A 26,445-nucleotide genomic window follows, 5' to 3' on the forward strand; every position below is an offset into this window, starting at 1 on the left:
TCGAACCCTGGGTCAGGAAGATCCGCTGGAGAAAGGATAGGGTACCCACTCCAGTATTCTTAGGCTTCACTTGAGGCTCAGCTGGTAGTCCGCCTGCTACGCGGGAGACCTGGGTTCAATCCCTGAGTTGGGAAGATCCCCTGGAGAAGGGAACGGCTACCCACTCCAGTATTCTGGCCTGGATATAACTGAGTGACTTTCACTTTCATACTTAGTTTTGTTGTGCTCTGCAGATATTACATTAACAAATTGAAGGTTTGTGGCAACCCTGCGTTTCACACAAGTCTGTCAGAGCCATTTTTCCAACAGCATTTGCTCACTTTGTGTCTCTCTGTCAGATTTTGAGAATTTCCACAATATTTCAAATTTTGCATTGTTGACATTTTGTTCTGGTGATCTGTGAACAGTGTTACTATTGTAATTGTTTTCAGTTCAGTTCAGTTCAGTCGAGTCGCTCAGTTGTGTCTGACTTTGCGACCCCATGAATCGCAGCACGCCAGGCCTCCCTGTCCATCACCAACTCCCGGAGTTCACTCAGATTCACGTCCATCGAGTCAGTGATGCCATCCAGCCATCTCATCCTCTGTCATCCCCTTCTCCTCCTGCCCCCAATCCCTCCCAGCATCAGAGTCTTTTCCAATGAGTCAACTCTTCGCATGAGGTGGCCAAAGTACTGGAGTTTTAGCTTTAGCATCATTCCTTCCAAAGAAATCCCAGGGTTGATCTCCTTCAGAATGGACTGGTTGGATCTCTTTGCAGTCCAAGGGACTCTCAAGACTCTTCTCCAAAACCGCAGTTCAAAAGCATCAATTCTTCGGCGCTCAGCCGCCTTCACAGTCCAACTGTCACATCCATACATGACTACTGGAAAAACCATAGCCTTGACTAGACGGACCTTAGTTGGCAAAGTAATGTCTCTGCTTTTGAATATGCTGTCTAGGTTGATCATAACTTTTCTTCCAAGGAGAAGTGTCTTTTAATTTCATGGCTGCAATCACCATCTGCAGTGATTTTGGAGCCCCGAAAAATGAAGTCTGACACTGTTTCCACTGTTTACCCATCTATTTGCCATGAAGTGATGGGACTGAATGCCATTATCTTCGTTTTCTGAATGTTGAGCTTTAAGCCAACTTTTTCACTCTCCTCTTTCACTTTCATCAAGAGGCTCTTTAGTTCTTCTTCACTTTCTGCCATAAGGGTGGTGTCATCTGCATATCTGAGGTGATTGGTATTTCTCCCGGCAGTCTTGATTCCAGCTTGTGTTTCTTCCAGTCCAGCGTTTCTCATGATGTACTCTGCATATAAGTTAAATAAGGAGGGTGACAATATACAGCCTTGATGTGCTCCTTTTCCTATTTGGAACCAGTCTGTAATTGTTTTGGGGCACCATTAACCACCTCCACTTAAGATGGCAGACTTAATAAATGTGGGTTTTCTGACTGCTCTACTGACAGGCCATTCCACCCGTCTCTCTCCTTCTCCTCAGGCCTCCCTATTCCCTGAGACACAACAATATTGAAATTAGGCCAATTGATAGTGCTTGCAATAGCTTCTTAAGTGTTTATGTGAAAGAAAGAATTGCACATCTCTCACTTTGAATCAGAAGCTAGGCCTGATTAAGCTTAGTAGGGAAGGTTGGTTGAAAGCTGAGATGGACCAAAAAGGTAGGCCTCTTGTGCTGAACAGTTAGCCAGGTTGTGAATGCAAAAGAAAAGTTCCTGAAAAGTGCCACTCCAGTGAATACACAAATGATAAGAAAGTGAAATAGTTAATAGCTGATGTAGAGAGAGTTGCCATGGTCTGGATAGAAGATCAGACCAACCACCACATTTCCTTAAGCCAAAGCCTGATCCAGAGCAAGGTCCTAACTCAATTCTGTGAAGACTGAGAGAGGTGAGGAAGCTGCAGAAGAAAAGTCTGAAGCTAGCAAACATTGGATCCTGAGGTTTAAGGAAAGAAGCCATCGCGTAACATCACAGTGCAGGATGAAGCAGCAAGTGCTGATATACAAGCTACAGCAAGTATCCAGAAGATCTTGCTAAGATAATTAACAAAGGTCGTTATACGAAACAGCAGATTTTCAGTGTGTATAAAATTGGAATTGGTATCTTTACATGGGAAGAGTAGTCATCTAGGTCTTTCATGGCTCGAGAGGAAAAGTCAATGCTTGGCTTTAGAGGACAGGGTTAGGGGTCTTGTTAGGGTCTCTAGTGCAGATGGTCACTTTTGAGTTGAGGCCAGTGCTCATTTATCATTCTGAAAATCCTAGGGCCCTGAAGACTTAAGCTAAATCTACTCTGCTTGTGCTCTATAAATGGAACAAAAAAACCTGGATGACAGCTCCTCCGTTTACAACATAGGTTACTTTTTACTATTTTAAGCCCACTGTTGAGACCTACTGCTCAGAAAAAGCTATTCCTTTCAAAATATTGCTGCTGATTGGCAATGCACCTGATCACCCAAGGGCTCTGATGGAGATATGTGAGATTAATGTTTTTTTCATGCCTGCAGGGCTTCCTCGGTAGCTCAGGTGGTAGAGTCTGCCTGCAAGGTAGAAGATGTGAGTTTGATCCCTGGGTTGGGAAGACCCCCTGGGGAAGGAAATAGCAACCCACTCCACTATTCTTGCCTGGAGAATCCCATGGACAGAGGAGCTTGGCACTACAGTCCATGGGTTCACAAAGAGTCGGACACAACTGAGCAACTAACCCTTCTGCTTTTAACACAGCATCCATCCTGCAGCTTGGATCAGGAGTAATTTTGACTTCTAGGTCTTTATTATTTAAGAAATGTGTTTCATTTCTGTAGATGGATCTAAGCAAAGCCAATGAAAAGTTTCTGGAATGGAATCACCTTTTTCTAGATGCCATGAAGAAAATTCATGATTCACAGGAAGAGGTCAAAATATCAACATTAACAGGAGTTTGGAAGAAGTTGATTGCAGTCCTCATGGATGCCTTTGAGGGGTTCTTGACTTCAGTGGAGGGAGTAACTGCAGATGTGGTAGAAATATCAAGAGAACTAGGATTAGAAGTGAAGCCTCAAGATGTGACTGAATTGCTGCAATCTCATGTTAAACATCAATAGGTGAGGAGTTACTTCTTATGGATGAGCAAAGAAAGGGATTTCTTGAGGTGGAGTCAAATGCTGGGGAATGTGCTGTGAAGATTGTCGAAATGACAAGAAAGGTTTTAGAATATTACATAAACTTAGTTGATAAAGCAGAATTTGAGAGGATTGGCTCCCTTTGAAAGTTTTACTCTGGGTAAAATGCTACCAAATAGTATTGCATGCTGCAGGGAAAGTGTTCATGAAAAGAAGAGTCCATGGGTGAGGCAGACATCATTGTTGTCTTATTTTAAGAAATGGCCACAGCTTCCCAACCTTCAGCAGCCACCACTCTTTATCAGTCAGCAGCCATCAACATTAGGTAAGACCTTGCACCAGATTATGACTCACTGAAGGCTCAGGTGATGGTTAACATTTTTTAGCAATAGCATATTTTAAAATTAAGATATGTGTATTATTTTTTAGTTGTAATGCTATTACACAGTAGCATGTAAATATTGACGTACATGCATTGGGGAACCAAATAATTTGTGAGACTCACTTTATTGCAATATTTGCATTATTGTGGGGTTCTGGAACCGAATCCACAGTATCTCTGAGGTCTGCCTATGTTAGCAAGAAATAGACTTCTACATATTGAAGTCAATTTGTCGTACTAAATTATTCTACCCTCTTATTGTGTAACAGAAATGATTTTTAGCTGATCTTTCCCCTCCTGGTCTGAATTCTCATCGTAGGATGTTCTTTGTGAAACTTCAGTCAGATCATGTCACTCTTCTTCCCTGACCTGTGCATTGCTTTCCTGTTTCAGAGTGAAAGCCAAGTCTTAGCATGACTTGCAAGGCCCTGTCTAACCACCACCTCTGCTTTGCTTTGCTGTGCTCATCTGCTATTTCTCTGTCGCTCATTTTCTCTCCTGTCCTGCTTTGGCCGCACCAGCCTTCATGGTATTCCTCAAATGCTCCAGGTGTGCTTCTCTTGGGCTCTTATTAGATGTTTTCTCTGCTATCCACATGGCTAATTTGTTCATATCCTTCAAGTCTCTTCATCTCAGTGAGGCCCATCCTGACCACTGTATTTAAAATTATACTTCATCACCCCCAGCATTTCCAGTCCTCACCTGTCTTTGTTTCCGTAACACTTCTCAATATGTAACATATTGTATAATTTCATAACCTATTACGTTTATTGCTCTCTTTCTTTTCTTGAATATAAGCTCCGTGAGCATAGAGAGATTACTCTATTTTGTTGATTAGTATTTCCCGGGTGCCTTGAACATTGCTTGACACATAAGTATAGGTGCTTAATAAAGACTTGTTAAGTAAATGAATGGGAGGTACAGAGCACATATTTAACATTTATTCTATTTCAGAGGACATAAACTCTGCTATGGGAGAGTATGAGTTTGGTACAGGAGTGGGAGGAAAGCAGTTTAATTGAAATCATATTCTTCAGTTCTGATTACCTCTGTGCTGACACAGCCTATAGCTTAACTTTTGACTCTTTAGAAATAAAGATTATCATGCTCATATGTCTCTTGGGTGTTTCGATGATCCCTTATTTAGCACTTATATTATGTACTGTATTTGGAAAGCATTTTTTGAATGTTCAGTAGTAATATTGAGTTATTAAACCAACTATTTAAAAATCAACCTATCCATTCAAAAACCTGCTTTCACCATATTTTAATGTCATCTTTATGCTTCAGTGTAAAAAAATAAATGATGCCTTGATGTAGAAGTACATTTGAAAAGGGATTACATCTATAATTGCAGAAAAATGCCTTTACTGTTGAACTGTTAATGTAAACAGATTGATAGTTTCCACCTCTTTAGCCCTACTACTACAAGTTATTTGAATCTAAGGTGGGAAAATAGTGGGAAAAGAAGTTTATTTTTAAAAATTTACCTATTCACCTTCCTAATATAGTCTGCTAATAAAAAAATAACTAATATCAAGAAGCTGAATACCTGGCTTTCAGCAAGTCCCTATATAGTAATTGCAGAGCTTTAAAAAATACAAATATTCTTTATTGAATTTGTAAAATCCAATAGCACATAGAGGGCTATCCTGCTTGGCATGCTGAAAGTTAGTGTTTTCTTGGATAAAGTATAAAACGCAATGGAGAGCTTCCTGTATCCTTAATACTTCAAATTTTGATCTAAATATTGCGATTGAGTACTGCCCACCCTGACCTGTGCTAACTGAACATGGATCAACCAGAATCAGATAACTAAAATTCATTTCAGTGCAGTTCAGTCGCTCAGTCGTGTCCGATTCTTTGCGACCCCATGAATCGCAGCACACCAGGCCTCCCTGCTGCTGCTGCTGCTAAGTCGCTTCAGTCGTGTCTGACTCTGTGTGACCCCATAGATGTCAGCCCACCAGGCTCCGCTGTCCCTGGGATTCTCCAGGCAAGAACACTGGAGTGGGTTGCCATTTCCTTCTCCAGTGCATGAAAGTGAAAACTGAAAGTGAAGTCACTGAGTCATGGCCAACTCTCAGCAACCCCATGAACTGCAGCACACCAGGCTCCTCCGTCCATGGGATTTTCCAGGCAAGAGTACTGGAGTGGGGGTGCCATTGCCTTCTCCCCAGGCCTCTCTGTCCATCACCAACTCCCGGAGATCACTCAGACTCATGTTCATTGAGTCAGTGATGCCATCCAGCCATCTCATCCTCTGTCGTCCCCTTCTCCTCCTGCCCCCAATCCCTCCCAGCATCAGAGTCTTTTCCAATGAGTCAACTCTTCACATGAGGTGGCCAAAGTACTGGAGTTTCAGCTTCAGCATCATTCCTTCCAAAGAAATCCCAGAGCTGATCTCCTTCAGAACGGACTGGTTGGATCTCCTTGCAGTCCAAGGGACTCTCAAGAGTCTTCTCCAACACCACAGTTCAAAAGCATCAATTCTTTGGCACTCACCATTCTTTATAGTCCAGCTGTCAACATCCATTCATGACCACTGGAAAAACCATAGCCTTGACTAGATGGACCTTTGTGGACAAAGTAATGTCTCTGCTTTTGAATATGCTGTCTAGGTTGGTCATAACCTTCCTTCCAAGGAGTGTCTTTTAATTTCATGGCTGTAGTCACCATCTGCAGTGATTTTGGAGCCCCCCAAAATAAAGTTAGCCACTGTTTTCACTTTTTCCCCATCTATTTCCCATGAAGTGATGGGACCAGATGCCATGATCTTCGTTTTCTGAATGTTGAGCTTTAAGCCAACTTTTTCACTCTCCTCTTTCACTTTCATCAAGAGGCTCTTTAGTTCTTCTTCACTTTCTGCCATAAGGGTGGTGTTATCTGCATATCTGAGGTTATTGATATTTCTCACAGCAATCTTGATTCCAGCTTGTACTTCCTCCAGCCCAGCATTTCTCATGATGTACTCTGCATATAAGTTAAATAAGTAGGGTGACAATATACAACCTTGACATACTCCTTTTCCTATTTGGATTTTACTATTAATGGATGATAAATGTTAGACAGCCTTTCTAAGTTCCATGACACTTCTTGATCTTGTTTTTTTTGTCACCTTTTCCCTGCACGTCATTTGTTAATATGTAGTTCTTTGACAGGTACCCATTCCTTCACTGTGCTGGCACTGCTTTTTCTTGTGGTTTTTATTTTTTTGGTTTGTTGAAGACTGTTATTCACATTATCGGCTTCCCTGGTGGCATGGTAGTAAAGAGTTCACCTGCCAGTGCAGGAGACATGGGTTTGCTCCCTGGGTCAGAAAGATCCCCTGGAGAAGGAAATGGCAACCCACTCTAGTATTCTTGCCTGGGAAATCCCATGGGCAGAGGAGCCTGGTGAGCTACAGTCCAAGGGGGTGGCAAAAGAGTTCGACACAGCTTAGCGACGAAACAACAATAAAATTGTCCATGTTGATTTTTTTGTTGTGTAAAATGCATGAGAAGAAACAATAGTTTTGAAAACGTAGTGGAAAATGTGTTCTTCACTGGAAAACTGTATTGTCTAAATGCTGCGCACAGAGTCCCTGATTTTAGTCTTTCATTGTCTTTGAGCTCCTCCTCCTCATCCTAGTCTCCTTTTCCTCTTTCTCCTCTTCCTCCTCCCTTTCCTCTTCCTCGCCTTTAACCCTCTCCTCATTCTGTTTTCCTCCCCTTCACTTTAACATAGGAAGTAAAAAATAGATCCAAAGCTCGATTTGAATATTTACTGACTTGTAAGTCTTTAATTCAATATCTACCATTGTAGGAAGCAACCACCAAATGCAGGTTTTTTCCATCCTCTTCCCTCCTTCATGCCTCCAGATTAACTGAGCCATTTTGAAAAACAGTACAAAATAAAATTTTGACAGTTGAAAGCATTTTTATTTTTGTAGATAGGCTTTATATACCTCTTCTAGGTTGCTGCCTGAAAAATTAATAATATTTGCCCAAGGTCATATTCCTTAGCGTTTCATGTATTTATACCCTTTCAGGAAGCATCCTGTAGAATTCCAGACTAAGTTTAAAGTGGCTGCCTCTATGTACCATTGTACCATTAAACAGAAGGGAAGTATGATGTCTGACTTTGATGTGTGTCTAGGTCAGTACCACTGTTAGGAAGGAGCAGCACTGAACATTTTGGAAGTGTTCTGTTTTAGTTCATTCTTCTAGTGATTTCATCTTCAGAATTATATATTCTTTAAAGTTGACTTTAAATTAGAAAAAAACATTTTTTTAGAACTACTGTTTGGAACTATGGCCATGAATAGGGTTTCATTAAAGAAGTAATCCTAAATATGAATCTATATTATTGTGGGAGAGGAGGGGAGAGGATTAACAATTATTATATATATATATTAATTTCGGCTATTTTCAGTTTTTTCTTTGGAGAGCAAAATACTTCTATATGAAATAAGTTCTTTTTGTTTTTGTGGAAAAAATATAAGAATTAAGACTTTAATTTGGAAGAATGAGGTTTGATGAATTTGATTAAAATGTTTTATGTATGAAGAAAGTAGGTCATTACTTACAGAGTTCTACAATAAATGTTAATTTGATGGATTCCATTGACATTTAAAATATTGTAGAATGGCATCTGTTTAGCTATCAAATTCTTATATTATGTACTGTATGTTATATTCAATAATGGTAGATTAACTTAAAGTTTTCTTTCTGTGGTGGAAGGACAAACAACATTTACGCAGACCAAACTACAAAACCTTTTATGAGCATCTTTTATTTTTAGTTAGGAATTTTTTGTTCTCCTCATTTCTCATTTTACCCGTTATCAGTTCAGTCGCTCAGTCGTGTCCGACTCTTTGTGACCCCATGAATCGCAGCACGCCAGGCCTCCCTGTCCATCACCAACTCCCGGAGTTCACTCAGACTCACGTCCATCGAGTCCGTGATGCCATCCAGCCATCTCATCCTCTGTCGTCCCCTTCTCCTCCTGCCCCCAATCCCACCCAGCATCAGAGTCTTTTCCAATGAGTCAACTCTTTGCATGAGGTGGCCAAAGTACTGGAGTTTCAGCTTTAGCATCATTCCTTCCAAAGAAATCCCAGGGCTGATCTCCTTCAGAATGGACTGGCTGGATCTCCTTGCAGTCCAAGGGACTCTCAAGAGTCTTCTCCAACACCACAGTTCAAAAGCATCAATTCTTCGGTGCTCAGCCTTCTTCACAGTCCAACTCTCGCATCCATACATGACCACAGGAAAAACCATAGCCTTGACTAGACGGACCTTAGTCGGCAAAGTAAAGTCTCTGCTTTTGAATATGCTATCTAGGTTGGTCATAACTTTTCTTCCAAGGAGTAAGCATCTTTTAATTTCATGGCTGTAGTCACCATCTGCAGTGATTTTGGAGCCCCAAAAAATGAAGTCTGACACTGTTTCCCCATCTATTTCCTATGAAGTGATGGGACTGGATGCCATAATCTTCGTTTTCTGAATGTTGAGCTTTAAGCCAACTTTTTCACTCTCCTCTTTCACTTTCATCAAGAGGCTTTTTAGTTCCTTTTCACTTTCTGCCATAAGGGTGGTGTCATCTGCATATCTGAGGTGATTGGTATTTCTCCTGGCAATCTTGATTCCAGCTTGTGTTTCTTCCAGTCCAGCGTTTCTCATTATATGCTATCATAAAAAAATGTTACCTACTAAATATAGAAAATTAGGGAAAGCAAAGCATGTAATTTAGCACAAGTGCCAATTTAAAATCACGTCTTACCCATATTGACTTCAATCAGTTTTTGTCTGAAAAACGGTCCTTGACTGTTATTACAAACTTCAGAAACTTAGGAATAAGCATACAAATGTTTATATACACACAAACATTTTCATTATTGCATATAACATTTAAATTCCCAGTTTAATCTATTTGGAAGTAAACTAGTTTTAGGATTATTTATAATAATTTGTATGATTTCATTTGAATTCATTTCAAATTGATTGTAAGGTGGTTATATTACCGACTAATCCTTTAATTTGATTATCAGGGTAATGTCTGTGAGTTTGAAAAGACTATCCCAAATCACTACTTAAATAATGACACCTTAGACATCCCCTAAACATGTAGGGGAGGAAAAACCTCTATCCTCTTAAATTCAGTGTCTGGGCCTACAAATTAAACTTAACAAAAGAGAGATTCACAAAAGATTTATTTCATATGCACTTCGGTGAGGAGGGGCTCAAAGCAGGTAAATGAAAACCCCAAGAGGCAGTTACACCCAGGGGCTTATAGGCCATTTTAAAAAGGAATATTCAAGTGTGTAAAAGAGGCAAAGGAAACAGGAGTCTGGGCTTCCGAGTGAGGTGGTAAGTTGTGGGAAGGTGATTAGGAACTGTCCAGTAAGGGCTACTTCGTGAGGGTTAATTATGCAGATTCAAGTCATCTTGGGTGATCAGTGTTGTCTCTGAAGTTAGGTTCTTCTGCTCCTGTTTCGGGAGAAGAGGATACCTTTACAAAGGGAAGTTAAATCTACGCCCTAGTTTTAGACAGAAATGGGGAGGGCAGATGTCTCTTCCTGTGTTTGCTCTTTCTTAATTGCCTTCAGCTCAAAATAATCCTTATGCTAAAGCGGCATGATCTGATCCCCTTCACTACCTAAGTAAGAGAAAAACAGAATTAGTTTGTATTTGTTTTATTTGACAGTTCCATTATAAAAATGCAGAGAAGATGTAAATTGGTGTGTGAATATTGTTTTGAATTTACTGTTTCTTGTGTCAGTACTGTGTTAAGCAATGTTTACCTAATTTCTTTTAATTCAAGATCTTTTGGGTAAAGGAAAAAAATTATTCAGCAATATAAGGCCAAAATTAATTGTCTTATGAAGATGGTGGTTTAGGCAATCAATGGAAGCATATAGTAGACCAGTGCAGAACTATCAAATAAGTAATCACTATTTGTCTTGGGTTGTAACCCTGTTACTGAACCATACTTGCCTTCACACTTGCAACATAGCTAAGTCAATTTACTGACACTGGATTTGGCGAAGGAAAGTACCACACCTATTGCCCAGCTGAGCAGAGAATGGGCAGCTCCTGATGAAAAGAACTCTTCAGTGGTTTTCATGGAAGGTTTTTTTAAGGCAACACTGGGCTGAGGGCTGCGGGGGGGAAATGACTGTTCTCGTTGGTTGATGGTGAGGTCATGGGGTGGTGTTTAAGAATCCTAATCATTAACTCTCTGGTTCCAGCCAGTCTAGAATCTACATGCTTGTGGTCAGCACATAGTCACCGTCCTCTGCCTGGTATGGGTCTTAGTTCCTGCAGAGTAACTCAAAAATACATGTCAGATTGTTGTGTGTATCCCTTGAGGGGGAACTTGGGCGCTTTTATTGCTGAGCTACTGTTTCTTGACTGCTTTTGTTTCTACTGCTTGAGAAACTGCTTGATTCTTCCCTGATTAGAACCTACTTGAGTTTCCACTTTGGAACTCAGGAAAAGCCTAGGAGACTAAAACCTTTTTTTACATATAAGAAATAGGGGACCAGGAGAGGCTGTTGTACCTGGGAGGGCCCTGCATCAAATATGGCGAGTTTGCCGAGAACAGAGTCCTGCTCAGTTTCGGTGCCACTGACTGCCACACCATTTGGGGCCAGCGGTCCTCAGTCTTCACTACTACTTGTACTTCTCCCAGATTTTCATTAATGAGTAGATACATTCAAGACCTTTTCTCTGTTTTCACCTTGGTCACATATGCCTGATAAAGTTATTTATCTTTAGCCCCCTACAAGGATATCACAATTTGAGGGAAAGGCCATGATCTCCTCAAAATCTTGCGGGACCATTCTAATGTGTCTGAGACTCCACTGTTAGTTTGTACAAAAGTTATTCTTGATTTCTGTCTTTTTATGATGATATTCTTTGGTAAAAGATTATTTTACAGGCAATTCTAAAGTCCCATTTTGCCTTTCCCAAGGGCCTCTCAGTTTAATTCTCTCTCAGCTTCCTCAGGGTATCATTTGAATTTGGTATATATTTTTCCAGATCTCTCTGTATGCAGTAGATATATATTATTGCAGGCGCAAGTGACTTTCCTAAACCCTATTACTGTTACTGCTTATGTGTGTAATCAGTAGTTGTCTCGGTGACCTCTTCGTGTTAGTTCCTTTAGAGCTGCATCATTCCTTCAAACCATGCATATCATTTATACTGTAGAGCAGTTTAGTTATTCCTCTGTTGGTGTATATTTATTTCCATTTTAAAAATGACTGTGAACAGTGCTTCAGTGAGCATTCTTATACATATCTTCATGTATCCATTTGCAAGTGTTCCTCTATAGTCAGTACCGGGGTTTACATATTTTTAGTTTGAATAAACACTGCACAGTTGTTCTGGGTAACATTTCATCATACAATACTATATAGAACCTTACATTAGTTATTTAAGACCTAAAGATTAAATTTTTCTCTCAAAAGCAAAGGTTTGCTTTTAAATAAAAATAGTTTCATGGCCCTGCTCTTGGTCTGTAGCTGTGGGGACCAGCTGGCATATTTTTAGCACACTGAGTTTTATGAGCAGAGAAATTATGCCACAAGACCAAATCAGGTGGAATTTACTTTTGAGAATATAAATGACTTGACTACAATTTCAACAGACAACAGAAGATTCCTAAAGGGTAAAGTGTTACATAAATACAATTTTCAGTAAATGGTAACATTGTGTCTCTCCTACAGAAATGAAGATGAACATGTGTTTAAAATGTATTTTCTCATAGGAAGAAACCAGGCAAATGTTAATAATCAGTTCAAAGGAAAAGTCAAAATAGCATATATTTATAGAGATTCAAGGAATGTCGAGATAAATTGCACTTAAAGACAAAGCCTATTTTTCCCCTGAGAAGGGCTAAGGAAAAAGTCAGTTAAACCACTGCCACGCAGGAAAAGTGTATGTGTGTGTGTATCAGGTGCCTACATTTTAGAGAATTCGAAAATAGCTCAAAGACAATGATCTGGGCTACATAAGCCAGCAGCATATGCTATAGATCATACATTGTATTGAACTGCAAAATTTATTTCTCAAATATGAATACATACCTCAAGCTTGCTGAAAACAGTGTCAGACCTCGATGACCCATGGGTAGGTAGCCTAAACTAGGTGGCCAGGCTCTGTGCAGAGGTAGAGGGAGATAGTCACCAAAAGGATAGACTGAGATGCTTTGGGAAACTGCCACATTTAGTTTAGATGAGTCAGTGTCAAATCGACAAAGAGTTTGGGCCCTTCTTGCCATCTCAGAGTAAGAATCCCAGTTTCACCGTGGGTTCTACCAAGTAACCTTGAACAAATTCCCTAACCACGCTGATTCTCAGTGTTCTTCAGCAGTATTACAAGGATGATAATACTATCTTATGAGGATGAAGTAGAATAATTCATTGTGAGCATTAAATGATTGAGAAATGTAATTATAACACCTAGCGTGAACTCAGTGAACGTAGTCCCTGCTGTCTACAATGGACTCCTGCAATAAGCTACCCCCTTATTCCATTTCTGTCAGGGTCCAGTTTAAATGCCATCTCAGAGAAGGCTTTCCTCATCAGTCCTCCCTTTTCTGTTACTCGTGCTTCTTTTCATTATAGCACTTATTACTGCTTCCCATTTTCTCGTTCGTTTTGCTTCTTCAAACCTCCTTATTGTCTGTCTCTCATCATCGGAATGTAAATCTCGAGAGTAACGACTGGTTTTGTCATATTACAGTTATGATGATGCCTACCACTTATTTGCCACTAAATAAATGTCTCTTGAATGAACAGATCTAATATTCTAAGTCTACCCCAGGACAATTCCTTAGAATCTATTCTGTTGGACCTCTGTTTAGATACAATGAGCACACGACCAGGAAAAGCTCTTGGAGAGGTAGACTGGTAAAGGAACAGCTGAATGGGCAACAGGGGCGCAAGATTATATGGAGATGTTAACAGAATGGGGAATAAGGTGTAACAGGAAGGGAGCGGATGGGAGAGAAAGCCACAATCTGTTCTGACACAACCGTGGCATTAAGGTTTTGGATGTTTTATTTTGCTTTTTGAATAAAGTGATGTAAAATTTTTTTCAGATTCATAAAATCCTAGAAATGAAAGATAGTTTAGTCTAACTTTTTATAAGCATAGTGTTTTATAGATAAGAAAAAGGTCTGGGAGATGAAGTGACCAGTCCAAATGAAATAGTCAATTTGCTGACAGAATTGGGACTCCAGGCTCTGATTTTTCTAATCTTACTCTAATTCTTTCTCTTAATATATGCTTTAGTTTGTCACATGTTCAAAATGTTGAGTTGTATTCTGAACATTTCCATTTCATAAATATCCTTCTTCTCTTTCCCAATAGGTAGAAAACAGACCAAAGTATTACGGAAGAGAGTAAGTATGGATTATCAGAAAACATTTTATAGATTGGAATATGTAAGAGAAACAGGTAAATGGATGCTTTTAGTAAAAAATAAAAGCAGGAGGAGAGAAGTGTTCAAGTTTGATTGAGTTAAATTATTTTTCTGACTATAAATGTAATTATAGTTGGTGAAAATATAGAACATAAAGATAAGTATTATGAAAAATAACTTGGGAAAAATGTGCACAAAAGGCTAACATATAGATGCAAGCCATGTAAAGTAAATAAATAGTACTAGATGTGTATGAGGGAATGTATATTTTTGTATGTATGCATAGATTACACATATAGATACATATACACACATATATGTAAGGATATGGGTGATTTATTCTACATTTATACTTTTATTTTCTAATTTTCTATAAGTCAGTTCCCACCTAGAAATAACTGTTAAAAAGTTGAAGTGTTATCTTCTGAAGATCTATTTCCTTAATGGTTTTTCCAAATTGAGTTATTATACATATAATTTTTGTAGCCTGATTCAATATTAATAATGAGCATTTTTCTATTTTATGAAAAATGTAATGATTTAAAAGTCTTTGATTCTTCTAATTATTTAAAAAAAAAAGAAATATAGCCTTTTGGGGAAGAGAACAAAAATCACCTATAATCCTATCATTCCCCAAATTCATTTATCTTTCAGATAAACAATAATGTCTAAAACAAGTATTTTTATCTAAAGCTCTGTTTACACTTTTGGACTCTTGTAAGTAAAACCTAGGTGCTTATGAGTTGTGGGGGGCCAGTGGTGTTCTTTACGTTATACTATAGTTTAGTCATTTCTACACTTTTGGCTTGTAGGCTGAATTCAAACTATAGTATTAAAGGTAATACTATAAGAAATATCTTAGTGCATAAAGGTTTTACTGGGATGGAAATTTTGGGTCAACTGGTACAAACAGTTTTTAAGAGTCTTTAAATACCATCATCAAGTTCTGTCCCAAAATTAGTTTCCTTGAATGAGACTTCCTTTTAAATTAATTGTGCTTTTAAAAGCAAGGAGACATTAAATTTTCTCAATTAATTGATGTCATGTAATCTTAAAATATCAATCTGATAATCTAATATATGTGTTATTACCAGGGATAGGCTACCATCTTCCTGTTCCAACAGAATCAGAGTGGATCTGGTTCTGAACGATTGAGGAAATTTATGGAGATAAATTCCAGGAGCCATCTTTAAACATTGCTATTCTAATTATCATGTTGTCTAAAACATGTTGTTCTAATTGAGCATAGTTTCACGAGCTACTTTAAGACTTAAACTGCGAAAGACCAAATCTTCCCCATGAGAAAAGTTACAAAAGGTTGCCACTTGAACTCTCATAAAGTTCTTAAATTATTATTGTACCATTTCAGGGCCTTTTCAATGTATCGTTCCAAATTCAAGGGACTGTTGGGGTTTTTTTGTACCTTTAAAAGCTACAGTCTCACTTGAGCATTTGCTCAATTCGGTTTTCTTTGAGTTAATAAAAGGACGTAATATATGTGTAGGTTCTTTGTAAATTGTGCATCACCATACGAAAACAAGGTGATTTTATATTTTTAATCCTAATGATTAGTTACCATTGATGTTTTTAAATTTTCCAGTGTTTTATGTCAGAATGTTACAGGTGAACCTACCATGTTTTGTATAAGGAATGTGTTGTTTATGTGTATTCTTACTCTTCCTTTTTTCTCTGTTAATCAAAAATAGTGTTTTAGCCGGGAGTAAAAGCAAGTGTTACAGTTGTTGGCATTTGGCTTGAGTATGCACTGATGCAGATTATGCACATTATTGGGCAATCATGCCAATTAAGGGCAACCCAGGGTCCTGGAAAACTGCCAACCATAGACTCTGAGCCAAAATTTTGAAGCAGTGCCACTGGTGTGAAGAAAGGAAGTGGGACACGTTTCTGTGTATTTTTTTAGCATGTCCATATGGTCAGGCAGCTACAAAAGAAGGTAATTGTCCTCTTGAGAGCGGCGGTTGATCTTCCCGGAGATGGAAGTGAATTTTGATTCCATGATTGTTAAATGGGTTGGAGAGCTACTTCGGTGCTGTTCTTGTCGCTTCAGAGAAGCCGGCCCAGGGCCAGGCCCTGGGAAACACAAGCACAGTTAAACCCAACTGCTCCCCTCCGATTATATGGCAGTACTTTGTCCAGAAAACTACAGGAGAAGGTGGGAGGTTTTTGTTTTATCAAAAAAGGTGGAAAGCTTGCAGTTTCTGAATTGACTTTGTTTCTTAGGTTTCACGGCATGATCTCCCGAGAAGCTGCAGACCAGCTCTTGAGTGTAGCTGAGGGGAGCTACCTCATTCGGGAGAGCCAGCGTCAGCCAGGAACCTACACTTTGGCTTTAAGGTTGGTCATGGACCTGTAATTATAACTGTGCCTCGTTCAAAACCCTCTTAATAGAGGGCTTTAAATTTTGAAAGCATCCAGCATGTAATTGAATTGGTTCTTGTTTTCTTGAGACCTAATTACCATTTTAATAGCTTTGAGACTCTTAAAAATTCCTCATGAATGGTAGCACTCAGTAATTAAGAACTTTTAAGGCATTTTTATTGTAGCTGCTTTCTTATATTTGATCTTACCCGTTCCCTCCCATCTGTCCTGCTGTGTCAGCGCCCATCTATTTTTTGAATAAGGAAAGGAACTAAAGAGAAAAGATCTTTGTAACTTCTAAAATTAAAGGCAATGTCATTTCTCTTAAATTGGCTTTTGGTTTAGGCAGCTTTCCTTGGGAACTCCTGGCTCTTTCCTACCTATTGAACTTTGCCTGGCATTTTGTCTGTTCTTAGCTTACAGCACAGTGGCCAGAAACAAATATACCCGTTAACCCTGCAGTAATCGCAGAACAATAATGCAAGGGCATGCTTATCTGTTGGGCCTACCTCCTGCGAGGCCTCTAACCCCATTTTATCTTCGTAACAGGTCTAGGATGTGTGTGCAATTCCTGTTTCCACTTTATAAATAAAGGAAACAGAACACCTAGAGGGTTGAGGAGCTTGGCCAGGGTCATACACTTAAAAATTCACGTAGCTGGGATTTGAACCTAGGCAGCTGGGTTTCAGAGTCTATGCTCTTAATCGCTCCACGTTGTTGCCTCTCTAGAGGCTTAGAATAATTATCAGTTGTCGTTGTTCACTCGTTCGTTTGTTCATGTGTGCATTCACTGGAAAAGATATAAAAGTAGAAACTTCATTTAAGAAAGAAGTCAAAGAAATAGCATTTCTTTTGGTAACCGCAGAGAGACAATAGCAAGATGATAATGTAGCTTAGGACTCTGGTATGACCATGTTTAACTCCTCCAATCACTTACGCTTGGTAAGTGAGCAGGGACTGCTCTTACTCCGAGCATACCAGATTTATTATTAATCTTTCTGGCAAAAGAATGATATAATTCAGTATTTCTTCATGCTGAATTTGGAATCAATGGCATACTTAGAGAACAGAGGTTGTTAATAGAAATTCATGGAGATTTGCTCTTTAGAAAATTATAAAATGTAAATCCCTCTTCAATTAATTAATTATATATTTTCCAGGTTTAAGTTGTGACATAGAGGGGAAAAACATCTGGGCTCGGAATCCAAATACCTATTTCTGTTGCCACTAAATAAACTAAAAGATTGATCTGGCACAAATCACCTATATTCTTGAAGCCATCCTCTTCATCTTTCTACTCTTACCATTTTATAATTCTAGGATTCTGTGACATCACATATCCAAATAGATAGTCATCTGAGTGCCTGGGGCAGATAAGCCTTTAACTACAGGCTCATGGGCCAAACAAAGGAAGAAGGAGGTGGGGTGAGAGGAAAGAAAGAAATCTGTCCACTCTTCCTTTTCCATTTGTTGCCATCTCCCCACCTTCTTCTGAGATCCCGTAGCAAGTTCCAGAGCTAGAATTGGAACTCAGTTTTGCCACACTGCAAAGTTCAGGTACTTTCCATTATACCACATTGCTTCTCATAATGTGGTTATAATGCTGATTTTACTGAATGACTCCATCATATGTCCTGGGGTGAAGAATTCAATTTAGAGACAAGTAGCATCCCAGTCTTCCCAGCTCTTCCTCATTCCTGCCATCTCACCCTCGCTACTGCTACTCGAGACTTTATTTATAATCCCTCACTGTCCACTCTGGCCCAGGAATCCTAGAATTGGATTGAGGAATAGATCAACATGAGTTTGATGTATAGGCCTTGGGTAACATGCACCTTTTCTTTTGTTATGGAACAATCATAAAGTTTTTACATGGCAAAGAGATAGTGAAAGGGGTTGTAGTGGAGGTGGGCAATTTGTGAGTATGCTTTGTGAGCAATTTAAATGCTGAAATATGATTTTCTTAGTTTTGAACTAGATGTATGGCAGGGAAGATAAACAGAATGTGAAATAGTTGTATTGATGTATCTATTAATCTTATCTGACACTCCCCATTTCAACTAATGATTCTCCCAACTAACATCAGTTTGTTTTAACAGAGTGTGTGATCCACTGAAGTAGGGGGGCAGTTTGAATTTATAGCCATCAGTGTTCATTATGTTGTTGTCATTGTTCATCTGTATTTTCTATATTAAACAGGCCCTAAAATTAGGAATAAGTTGTTGAACTCAAGTTGTTCCATAGGCACCTCAACCTCAATATGTCCAAAACCAAGCTCATCAGTTTTCCTACCAAATATGCTTATATTCCCTTTAATAACTGGTGACACTGTTATTTAGCCATTTCATAAGACCAGAAGCAAAACACCATTTTCTTTTCTGTTAGTTCTGTTTTAAGATGTCTGTAGGCTTGGCCTTACTCATTTAGAGGCTTCCATCTTATACTGTTATCAAATACTGTATCCCATATCAAATGTTTATTTTTTTTGCTGTTGTTTGTGTTTTGAAACATAAATTGCTTTTGGAATTAACTTTAGTTTTATAGTTTTCCTTTATGTTTTGGAACCATATCTTTATATATATATATATATATATATATATATATATTTTATACCTTTTCATAGACTCTGGAGAGCCTAAAGTACTTGTACATGTATTATCTAATGATTAAAAGAACTTTTTCATCTTGCTCATTTCACACAGCCATACCCAACAATCATTTATTTCTTAAGTATTTCTCACATTTCCCCCTCCTTTTCAATCAAGCCACCTCCTGGGTTAGTTCCATGAGAAATTTCTCTATATCCAGTCTTATTCTCGCTAATGAGTGATCAGTTGTAAAATCTGATGCAGTGATAAGCGAAGTTGTAGTGTTGCCTGGGGCACAAGGTTTCAAAGGCCACACCTCCCTCTTATCATTGGCATCTTCCCCATACCTGGGGAAGCCTGACCTTTACTGATGATCTTTGTGTACAATGTAAGTTACTAGTTCAGAAGTATGTGTTGTAAGGGTGCTGTCTCAGTATCAGCTTAATGCAGCCAGGAAAGAGATTCTCACTGCATGACATGAAAGGTTGTCTCTGGTTGACATCTCACTTTCCTCTTCATTGCCATCTTCTCCTACACTCCTGTTTCAGCCTGAATTTCCAGCCAGGCCTTGGCCTGCTTTTCTGCCTTTGCTGCTGTGGACTGCTTGGTTAAGGAAAAATGACTGTTGCTCAGTCAGAGCTTTTTATCCAATGAGGCATTGGACATACATCCACGTGGTTGGAGACTGCAGCTGAATATAAGATGCTCTTTATACCCTTTAAAAAAAAGATAAGATGTTCTCCCAGGCACTAGGTTAAACCTCATGAAACATGAAGTGATTCCTGTCACTTTGGAATTCTTTGTGTTGATTTTGACAGCATTTGTATTAGTTATAGTTTAATGAGGTATCATGGTATATATCAGCTGCAAGTAACCTAAAATAATTTAAGAAGTTTTGTTGAAGACATTTTTCTTTATATGATTTTAGAATAGTTTATAGCTTTAGAATGACTTTTTTAAAGAAAATTTTATGAGTCATTCTATAACTTTTCTCACTAGAAGGAAAACTTGTTGAGTTCAGTATTGTGGTATATAGGGAACAGCAAGTGAAGAAGATAGGACTGTCCTTGCTTTGTATTATCCTTTTTATTAGATGTTAAACATATACAAAAGAACACTTATAAGAAATATAAAATTATTAAATGTCATGTTTCTATAACTTTAGAGCTATTCATTATAAATTATTTTCTGACTTTCCCCCTCTGGACTTCTAATTTCCTGACTTTCATCTCTCTGAACTTCAGTTTGGACATTTTCTGTTGACCTGTCTTGCAGTCCGCTAGACCATTATTCTACTCTTCTGTTCTTTTTGGTCAGCTGTAAATCCATTCGTTGAGTTCCTGTTTTCATGTACTGTGTTACTTCGTTCCAGAATTTTCATTTGCTTTTTTAAATAAGATTTTAATCCTCTGATGAAATCTTTTTCTTCTTTTTCTTCCATCTTTTCCTATATATTTTTGAACCATAACCTATCAAAACAGTTGTTCTTTATAAGTAACTGTTAAAATTACATAAGCACTGTACCACGAATTCTTGGAAATGTGAAATAAGAAAGTACAAAGATTAGTGGAGAGCTATGTGAAATGGCCTTTTAAATAATTTGGTATCTGTTTTCTCATTCCCATCACTGTTTCTAATAAGAATCTGGTTCTTACCACATAAAAGTCTGGTTTTCTTTTCCTGTTTTAAAAGAAGGAAGAAGGTTGAAATGAATACCAGTTACACAGTGTAGCATAGTGGTGGTGGTAGCTAAGTCATGTCCGACTCTTGTGACCCCATGGACTGTAGCCCGCCAGATTCCTCCATCCATGGGATTCTCCAGGCAAGAACACTGGAGTGGGTTGCCATGTCCTTCTCCAGGGTGTAGCATAGTAGGTATTCATTAAAGTCATTTCCTTATTAGATAGTGAGGATCAGTCCATGATACAATCCTTCAAATCTTTTAGTCCTGACCAACTTCTTATTAAAGTAGTATATTCCGTTTTAGCTTTGGTAAATAGTAAGAAAATCTAGTATGAGTTCCACAGAAAGTTTTAGGCAAGGCCAGGCACCAAAGTTATATCAATTCTTTTTTAATAAAATTCTTTTGCTGTAATATTTTCAACTTGATTTAAAGTATTTTCCAAACTGACTTTTAAAATAATTTAATATTTTAAAGATTATATAAAAACCTGCATCATCAAAAATAGCAGCACATCATCCCAAAGTATTTTATAACTATGAAAATCGGAATTTTCTTCACAGAGTAGAAACCATAGCAAAATGAAATAATGTTATAAAGATTCTTCTGTGCTGATTGCAAACATCAGTGAGAAATAATGTTACATATTATTTAGGATCTTTTATTGAGTTTTTGAATTCTATCAGGTATTATCCAAATGGGTCAAAAAGGAAGACATTTAAGCTGCCTCTTAAAGGTAAAATGTAATTTTGCCAGGTAGAAGGATAGGATGTGATTAATTAAAAAAAAAGGTATTTTGGGAAGAAGAAAAAGTCAAGGAAGGAATATTTAGAACAGTGTGGAACATTTGGTATATGGCATGCTTCTGGGACTCGGGGGTGCAGGAAGTTAGCAATAGGATTGCCAGGAAAGGCTGGTATTTCATGCTTAAGAATTTGAATTTTATTTGTAGGAAATAGGAGTCACTGAAGACTTTTAATAGAAGAGAGTAATGGTTATTTGTAATATTAGTAATGTTAAAAACCATTATGGGAGCAATAAGAATAAATAAATGGATAGGGTGATGGAAATTAAGTTTTACCAGAATTACTTGACAGTTAATTTAGTAAATGGTTTTCCTTGGGCAATGGAAAGCTGATCTTTTAAAGAGTTTCTAGTTACTTTACAGATTTTAAAGGGTTCCTTATGAGGAGAAATGTTAACTCCAAATTTGGCAACTCTAGAGACATTCCTGTTGAGTCAGATTCATTTTAGCTTCTCTGTATGGGTAATGAGCAGGACGACACACGTGCAGGAGTCTTGATGATCCCCAAACCCTGTGTCTAGGTATTCCAGAACAGATTTTGGGAATATTCCAGAGACTGTTTTATACCCATAGTCCTTGATGCTTCCTGTTGATTTTATACTGACCATCAAAATAAGAATTATTTGTAAAAATTTTAGATACTGGAAAGCAATGAGAATTAAAAAACTAAGGAAGCAGAATGTTTGGGCATATTTATTATATTTTCTTTAAAAAATATTCATTTGATAAGTTCTGAAGTATACCCTGTGTTAACCTAAAAAATAAAATTCACTGTCAGGATAGTATGTATAGTACCATACTACTTAACGTGTGTGTGTATCTGTTAAGGGTGTATAGGTAAGTAGACAGCTGTCTAAAAGAATGATTGCCACTGTTCACAGGGTTCTCTCTTAAATAATGAACTTAAAGGTGATTTTTATTAATACTTCTCTGTACCTCTCTGATTTGCCTGATATTTTTAACAATGTCTTGTGCTTGTGTATCATTTTTTACAATCAGACAAATATATCAATAGGATTATTTTCATTTTGAGAAAAATCAAAGACACTAGGTGGAACCTTGGGTCAAAATGGAAGATAGTACCTTCTAAATCATTGAAGAATTTGACTGTAAGTGAAATGTATCATCATATTTAAATCATTGATCAGAAGAATTGGTCAGCCTTGAGGGATATAGGCAAGTCACAGAAGTGTGTTCTAGAGTCCAGGAACTATGGGAGAGGGTAGTCTTGGCCAGCATTGGCAGTGCTGTCTCTAGTATGGAGATGCTCCTGAAGGAACAGTTTCCCTGCCACTAAACATAATCAGTTGGGTTGTTTGATTGGTCAGAGCCTGTGATTGTTAATAGAACTATACTGCATTTCCCAAACTCACTTGATCATGATACCCTCTTTTTGTGGAATCTCTCTGTGAAACACTCTGAGAAATAATCTATTAAACATTTGATTCACTTAGTTCCTCTTGCTGTGGACTCCATGATCACTGAGTAACTTTTTTTTGAGGGATTTTTTTTTTTTTTTTTGGCATTAAAAGTTTTTCTTTTCTTTCTTTTTTTTTTTTTTTTAGGGATTTTTTTTTAAACCTTTTTTTAAATTGACATTTAGTTCGTTTACAGTGTTGTGTTAGTTTCAGGTATATAGCAAAGTGAGTGAGTTTTATATATATATATGTGTGTGTGTGTGTATATATATACACGGGCTTCCCAGGTGCCACTAGTGGTAAAGAACCTGCCTGCCAGTGCAGGCAGATGTTAAGACACATGCATTTGATTCCTGGGTCAGGAAGATCCCCTAGAGGAGGGCGCAGCAGCCCACTCCAGTATTCTTGGCTGGAGAATATCATGGACAGAGGATCCTGGAAGGCTGCAGTCCATAGGGTCTCACAGAGTCGGACACAACTGAAGCAACTTAGTACACACACATATGTATACACATATGTTTATGTATCTGCCTGCAGTATTTATAAATCTGCCTGCAATGCCGGAGACATGGTTTGATCCATGGGTCGGGAAGATCCCCTGGAGAAGGAAATGGCCACCCACTCCAGTATTCTTGACTGGAGAATTCCATGGACAGAGGAGCCTGGTGGGTTACTGTCCATGGGGTTGCAAAGAGTCAGACATGACTGAGCAACTAACATTTATTACATTATTATGTTTATATATATATGTATGTATATACACATATGAGTATATATAAAGCTATATATTAGTATATATATAGCACTATATATATATATAACAGCCCTGGTGGCTCATTGGTAAAGAATCCACCTGCAATGCAGGAGACGCAAGTTCAGTCCCTAGGTTGGGAAGATCCCCTGGACAAGGAAATGGCAACCCACTCCAGTATTCTTGGCCGGGAAATCCTATGGACAGAGAAGACCAGGCTACAGTCCATGGAGTCACAAAAGAGTTGCACACAACTTAGTTACTAAAACAGTAAAGCAAGCATACATTTAGATTCTTTTTCAATATAAGATATTGCAAGATGTATAGTTCCCTATTCTGCATAGTAGGTCTTTGTCGTTTATCTGTTTTCTATGTAGAAGTGTGTTTATGTTAATCCTAAACTCCTAATATATCTCTACCCACAGCCCCACTATTGGTAACCCTAAGTTTGTGTTCTCTATGTTGGTGAGTCTGTTTCTGTTTTGTGAGTAATTTCATTTGTATCATTTTTCTTAGATTCCACATATGTGATATCATGTGATATTAGTCTTACCCTGTCTGACTGACTTCAGATTTATCCTGTTCCATTATATATGTCTGTTTTTATGCCAGTACCATTCTGTTTCGATTGCTATAGCTTTGTTGTATAAAGTCAGGGAGCAAGCATGATTCCTCCAGCTCTATTCTTTCTCAAGATTATTTTGGCTATTCGGGACCTTTTTTGTGTTTCTGTACAAATTTTAAAATTTTCTGTTCTAGTTCTGTGAAAAATGCCATCGGTAATTTGATGGGAATTGCATCGAATCTGTAGATTCTTGTGTAGTATGGTCATTTTAACAATGTTGATTCTTCTAGTCCAAGAACACAGTATACCTTTTTATCTGTTTGTGTTGTCTTTAGTTTCTTTCATTGCATTTTATAGTTTCCAGAGTATAGGACTTGGCTTCTTCAGGTAGGTTTATTCCTTGGTATTTTATTCTTTTTGATACAATGGTAAATGAGATTGTTTCCTTAATTTCTTTTTCTGATATTTTGTCATTAGTGTATACATGCAAGACTTCCATGTATTAATTTTGTGTCCAGCAGCTTGACCACATTCATTGATGAGCTCTAGTAGTGTTCTGGTAGCATATTTAGGATTTTCTTTGACCACATTCATTGATGAGCTCTGGTAGTTTTCTGGTGGCATATTTAGGATTTTCTATGTATAGCATTGTGTCATCTGTGAAAGGGGACAGTTTTATTTCTTCCTTTCCAGTTTGGATTCCTCTTCTTTCTTTTTCTTCTCTGATTGCTGTGGCTAGGACTTCTGAAACCGTGTTGAATAAAAATGGCAAGAGTAGGCCTCCTTGTCTTGTTCCTGATCTTGGAGGAAATGCTTTCTGCTTTTCACCATCGAGTATGATGTTAGCTCTGGCTTTGTCACATATGCGGCTTTGCCAGGCATGGTCTTTTGAGTGGGTTTGTCCTATATGTCCTGTTGAGATGTGTTCCCGCTGTGCCCGCTTTCTAAAGAGTTTTTTAAAAATCACAAGTGGATGTTGAATTTTATCAAAAGCTTTTTCTCATCTATTGAGATGATCATATGGTTTTTATTCTACAGTTTGTTGATATGGTGTATCACATAAATTGATTTGTGGATACTGAAGAATCCTTGCATCCCTGGGATAAATCCAACTTGATCATGGTGTATGATCCTTTCACTGTATTGTTGGAATTGGTTTGTTAGTATTTTGTTGAGGATTTTTGCCTATAGAGGGCCATCAGTGATATTGGCCTGTAATTTTCTCTTTTTGTGGTATCCTTGTCTGCTTTTGGTATCAGTGTGTTGGTGGCCTAATAGAATGTAATTTTCTGATTAATGGCTTTCAATGTGGTTCATTTACAGAAAGAAAAAACTTAAAAATGGATAGGCTGTTTGAGCTTTTGAGTTATTTCTCATTTTCAGTTAATAAGTTAGAATTAAACGTTGGGAGTAAGGGGAGAAAAGAAGGAAAAAATGTATCAGATTTCTTCTGTTTAGTAAGTCAGATAGACAGCTTCCTCATTTTTTTCTTTTTTTCCACTCTCCTTCTTGATTAATGAACTTAAAACTGTTGAAGTGTTGAATTGATAGAAAAAAATTTAAGAGCTAATTGCCTCACCAATTTTTTCCTTCCTATTTTCCGATTTTTTCCCTGGACCAAAAAAGATTTACCTCCTGTCCTAAGAATGTTCTGAAACGTCTACTTATGGCAGCCAAGCAGTGTTTCTGTGTATTACAAAAATTCAACTTTTTTCTTATTTTTTAACTATATCCCAAAGCTTGCCTTTTACATGTATTGTATCTTAGTCTTAAACTTTTCCCTTCTTTTAGTTACGAATAACCTACCAGTTCACCCACTTAAAGTGTGCAATTCAGTGATTTTTAGTGCATTCACAAAGTTATGCAACATAATCAATCTTAGAGCATTAATCACCCTAAAAAGAAACTCCATAACCCATTTGCAGTCACTTCCCATTTCTCCCCAACCCACCCAGCCCCAGGGAACCATTAGCCTACTTTTTTGTCTCTGTAGATTTATACATCCTGGATGTTTCATAAAAGTGGAATTGTGTACAATATGTGTTCTTTTGTGATGACTTCTTTCTCTTGGCGTATTTCCAGGGTTCATCCATGCTGCTGCACATATCACTACATTATATCTTTTTATTAATAAATAATATTTGAATGCTGTTCCACTGTTTGGATATATATCCTATTTTGCTTATCCATTCAGCGATTGATGGACATTTGCGCTTCCATTTTTTGGCATTCCAAATAATGCAGTTACTATGAATAATGCTGTATACAAGGCTTTGTGTGAGCATATGTTTCTGTTTCTCTTGGGTGTATACCTAGAGTGAAATTGCTGGATCATATGAACTGCCAAATTTTTCTTTCC

At 37.9% G+C, this 26,445-nt stretch overlaps 1 protein-coding gene across 1 annotated transcript in view; it reads left to right on the plus strand.

The window, feature by feature from the left end:
• The window catches only part of CHN1 (chimerin 1), a 208,006-nt gene that overhangs the window by 59,160 nt on the left and 122,401 nt on the right, over positions 1-26,445 (plus strand). Inside the window, exons 4-5 of the mRNA XM_052662504.1 lie at positions 13,848-13,879; positions 16,141-16,254. Coding sequence (XP_052518464.1) covers positions 13,848-13,879; positions 16,141-16,254 — 146 coding nt within the window. The remainder of the gene's footprint in view (positions 1-13,847; positions 13,880-16,140; positions 16,255-26,445) is intronic.

This window comes from Budorcas taxicolor, chromosome 2 (assembly GCF_023091745.1).
Source record: "Budorcas taxicolor isolate Tak-1 chromosome 2, Takin1.1, whole genome shotgun sequence".
Classification (NCBI taxonomy): domain Eukaryota; kingdom Metazoa; phylum Chordata; class Mammalia; order Artiodactyla; family Bovidae; genus Budorcas; species Budorcas taxicolor.